The sequence below is a fragment of the Sinocyclocheilus anshuiensis genome, unplaced genomic scaffold, assembly GCF_001515605.1.
Source record: "Sinocyclocheilus anshuiensis isolate Anshui unplaced genomic scaffold, SAMN03320099.WGS_v1.1 scaffold628, whole genome shotgun sequence".
Classification (NCBI taxonomy): Eukaryota; Metazoa; Chordata; class Actinopteri; order Cypriniformes; family Cyprinidae; genus Sinocyclocheilus; species Sinocyclocheilus anshuiensis.
Window position 1 is genome coordinate 367,894 of NW_015555750.1, and position 4,608 is coordinate 372,501.

The window sequence follows — 4,608 nt, forward strand, 5'->3', positions numbered from 1 at the left end:
GCTATTCAGCTGACTGAACTAGCGGGACATCAGCCTTGAGGACATTTTTCAGACTTTATTACGGAGTCAAAGCTGTTCTTATTAGTTCAGATTCAGCTGCAAACCTTGCAGTCTGGGAACTCTATGAATAAGCCTTTGTTATCAAAGTAAAAGGTGATTGTTTGCACTCAACGACTTTTCTTTTTGCTAAATTCCTTCACCTTTAAGCACAACTCAAGTGCGATCAGGAGTTTGGTATAAAAATCATAAAATGAGTATTCAGAAAAAAAAAGAGAAGAATATAAAACGTGCACTTGTCAGAGAAGTTTGTATGTGCATTGTGGAGAGAAACTTCTGCTTCTCAGTTTTGGTGGCATAAATGACCAAGCATTTCATCCACCGGGACTTGATGTAGCTGAGACCTTTTTTTTTTTTTTTTACAATTTTGCCTGGCTGTACTAACTGTACATTATATGAGCCTACAAAAATAAATTTGTTTTGAAACTGGTATTTGACAGATTTTGCTCAAATTAATACTGTTCTTTCCAGATTTGTATGAAGTGGCTCACTGCCATGGCTCTGCTCCTCTCTGCGTTAATGCAACAGCTTTTTCCATGACAGTGCCTGCAACATCTCCTTAGATAAACAAACATCACTAAGCTGCCAGTAAACAGAACCATGCTTTACCTAAACATACACTAAGCCTCTCCTCCAGAATCTCATCCTCTCTGCAGGGAGTATGTGTTATGTCAAGGTGAAATGGAGGTATTTTTAAAGTCGCATATATTTTTCTTGCCACCAATTTTTTTGTGTGAATTTATGCACTTGTCGCAATGAGTAAATAAAAAAAGCATTTATAGAAATGCAATGCAGTATGTTAAATTAGCAGGGGTTTGCAGTTTAAGCTAGTGATTCTAGTATCATGTTCTGACCAATGCAGAGTTATGAGTCATACCTGTCAGCAGGGACCACAAAAATTGTGTTTTTACTCACTTAAAGTTCTACTCCCTAATTTATCATTATGAAAGAGGTGTTGTATTTTCCCCAACACCAAGTTGACCTTAAGGGAGCAATTTAATGAATGTTGCTTGATGCAATGGCTCAACTAGATGTAGGTCTTTGGAGAGTTTTAGGTTACATACGTTTCTGGAATTAGATAAACAACCTGAAAAGGGAAATGGCTCAGTGACCAAAACAGTGAAAAAAGATAGATAGATAGATAGATAGATAGATAGATAGATAGATAGATAGATAGATAGATAGATTTGAATAAAAATGCAAAATTATTTGGGACTAACCTAAATATCACCTTGAATTTTATTAGAAGCAAAAAAACAAATTACTTTTTGTCCAAAGGCGTTCGCATGCAATGTCACAAGTGTCCTTATTTGCTAAATATAAAAAAATCTATATATTTAAATATCTAGAAATATTTTACAGTGTCCTTGTTACACGTTATATGTGCTTACTATAATAATAACAAGTTATGCATAATTATATGAAAGTATCCCTAAGCCAAACCCTAATCCTAAACCTAAATAGTACACTCTTAAAAATAAGGGTTCTTTATTGGCATCAATGGTTCCACAAAGAACCTTTACCATCCATGGAACCTTTTCATTACACAAAAGGTTCTTTACAGTGGAAAAGGGTTTTTTAGATTATTAAAATATTCTTCACACTAAGAAAATGGTTCTTTTAAGAACTGTTCACTGAAAGGTTCTTTGGGGAACCAAAACTGGTTCTTCTATGGCATCGCTGTAAAACAGTTCCTTTTGGAACCTTTATTTTTAAGAGTGTATGTAGTTAATATTACTTAAATACATAACATGGACACCTTAAAATAAAGTGTAAGGACATTTTAAATCCTCACTTTTCCTTTGTGATTTTTAAAAATCACAAAAAAGTATTCATATCAAGTTGAACTGGTAAAAACAATACTGATTTTTTATGCGGTTTCCATATCCTACTTCAGGACCCCACTGTTCCTGCAGCTGCTCAATAATCGATACCTATGACTGAACTGATGATGCCATTGGTTTCTACCTGCCGCGATGCACTGCTGCTGGTAGGTTGGGCTGGTTGGGCGCATTTGAAAGAGTGCTGCATTGAGGCAGCTGCTTCCAGCTCCTCGACAGATCCCGTCTGTGGCAGACAGTGAGCCAGTGAGTGAGTGAGGAGCGAGCCCGTGCGCGCCAGCGACTGACACGCGCGGAGAGGAAGAACCAGCGTCCAGCGTCCAGCGTCCGTTCAACTTACTTCGAGCACTGGCCGCTGTCCATCAGGACCTGCTCAAAATGATCCGGACCGTCCTCTGTTTCCTCGGATTGCTCGTCGGTGGCAGTCAAGGTATGGACGCGTGATTGTGAGAAGTGTGAGAAAATAGACTTGCTCTAAGACAGCATTGCACTGAAGGGGTCTATCTGAATGAGGGGGACGTACGAGGAGTGGGGCGGATTTGTTGTGTGCTGCTTTGCAGTTTGGGCACGTCCCTTTGGAGAAAACATTTCTTTTGATAGATTAAGCCTACCTTTGATTAACAGCGCAAAGCCTCTCTGTTTGCACTTGTTATCGTAGACTCGTGAGAATTCTTGCAGACGGTTCTCGAGGTGGTCTGGAGGAGATGTGGCGTTTGCTAGATTAAGATATGGATTGCATTCGATCTAATCGTAATTTCAGGCTAAACTTTTTTTGCATTTACATGTACAAGCATTTGTATCAAAGTACAAATAATTGCGAAGCTTTGTATCGCAATTTACGTGGGGAAAAAGTACAAATGACTGGTTTTGTTTGTATTTCTAGAATATAGATAGGATATACAGAAGTACATGGGATATAGGATACACACAGAGAGAATTTTTAAGCTTATTTATTTATTAACATTCATCATTTAATAATAAAAAAATATATATTCATTTATTGTACATGAAGCAGTTATTTTTTAAGCTAACCAAAATAAAGGTTGCGTTTATGGGGGATTTGTGCAGATGTCAATCATAAACACACATCAGTGGATGTATGTAGTTTAAAACACGGCTCCGGTGACTCAAGCGCGCCTTTGAACTTGAACATCAGCTGCCAAAGTCTTGTGAAGCGTGTATGTATTTTAGAGGCTGGTACTTCCCACGCGACGGCAGGTGGGGGTAGAGCGCTACATATTAACCCATTTAGAAAGCGCGACCACCATCAACAAGTACTATCGATGTGTGCCAAGACAGAAATGGAATGAACCTAGTGGGAAATCGTTGGATGGCAGAGCGTTCCTTGGATCTAAATGATGGTTAGTCTTCATTCAACTTCAGAGACCTCGCTTTTGTTTACACAATGCAGGTTTGAATCCGAGCGAGGCTAGCTGACATGCTAGTCAACCGATAAACAATGAAACTACTGTAAATTCCACGCTGCCCCTACAAAATCACAATTTATGAGTGCATTTTCATATGGCACTTGGTATCAGCCACTACAGTTTTCACAATAAGAGGTGAAATGGTCATAAAGTGTCTTGAATTGTTTGGAGGAGATCCCAGTATTACTGAAGTGTGTTTTGATCGATTGATTTTATTTTGTTTATTTTATTTATTTTTTTGTATTTATTTATTTATTGATATTTTGGAGGGATCTTGGAATGCAGGTCCAACATAACCTAAAATGAACACACTTGTGGCCTTCAAAGGGGGTTTTGAGCACATGCCAACTACTGTTTACAAGCAGGAAAAAATGTAATAAATAAATTATACACTACCAAAGCACCATGTATGAAGGAACTTGAACAAATGCAATTTAAAGTGATTAAAATGAAAAGCATACATGTTAAATATATGACCAAAATGATTTTTTTTGTTAAAAGTGCTTTTGTTTTTTTGTTAAAAGTGGTGGTTAGTTAACAAATCTTTCCCAAATCCCATTTGAAGAGCTTAACTGCATACCTTCCTAAAACTGTCTACAGAACAAGCAAATAGCATTTTAGTGCATCCTATGAACTAGCATGTCTTGCAGATAGCAGTTGGACTTGAAGGAACATCTCGTTCATGAATGAACTGGGATGCATTGTTCTTGAGTGCAATGAATGAACCAATAATCTTGAATATTTGCTGACAGACTCGAGGCATATTGTTTCTCTCAGTTTGTCTTGTGTTGTAGAATTAAAGGGGTCATATGATGCTTTTTAAAATATCATTATTTTGTGTATTTGGTGTAACAGAATATGTTGACATGCTTTAATGTTCAAAAAACACATTATTTTTAAAATACTGTACATTATTGTAGGTCCTCTATGCCCCGCCTCTCTCAAACACAGTCCCTCCTTCCGACAAGCGCAGTCTGCTCTGATTGGCCAGCTGACCCAGTGCATTGTGATTGGCCGAACACCGCAAGCACTCGTCGGAAATGTAACGCCCCTTACCAAAATCTTCATCTTTCAAAATAAATGTAAAGACAGTAAATAATGTCATTAGTTTTACCATCAGTTCAAGCCCGAAAGGGGAACAGAGTCGCGTGACAGACACAGTGATGAAGCTGGTATGTGTTTGCAGTACACAAGCCACGGTTAAGACAGCTGACTCCACTGTGATGTGACCCTATCGCTCTCTCTCACACACACACGCGCGTGCACACACACACACACACACA

The 4,608-nt window shown here is 38.3% G+C and overlaps 1 protein-coding gene across 1 annotated transcript in view; it reads left to right on the plus strand.

The window, feature by feature from the left end:
* The first annotated feature begins 2,087 nt into the window (after nt 1-2,087).
* Nucleotides 2,088-4,608, plus strand: part of LOC107673712 (neural cell adhesion molecule 2) — a 239,412-nt gene continuing 236,891 nt past the window's right edge. The window contains exon 1 of the mRNA XM_016467446.1: nt 2,088-2,328. Within this exon, the coding sequence (XP_016322932.1) occupies nt 2,277-2,328 (52 nt within the window). The 5' untranslated portion in view covers nt 2,088-2,276. The remainder of the gene's footprint in view (nt 2,329-4,608) is intronic.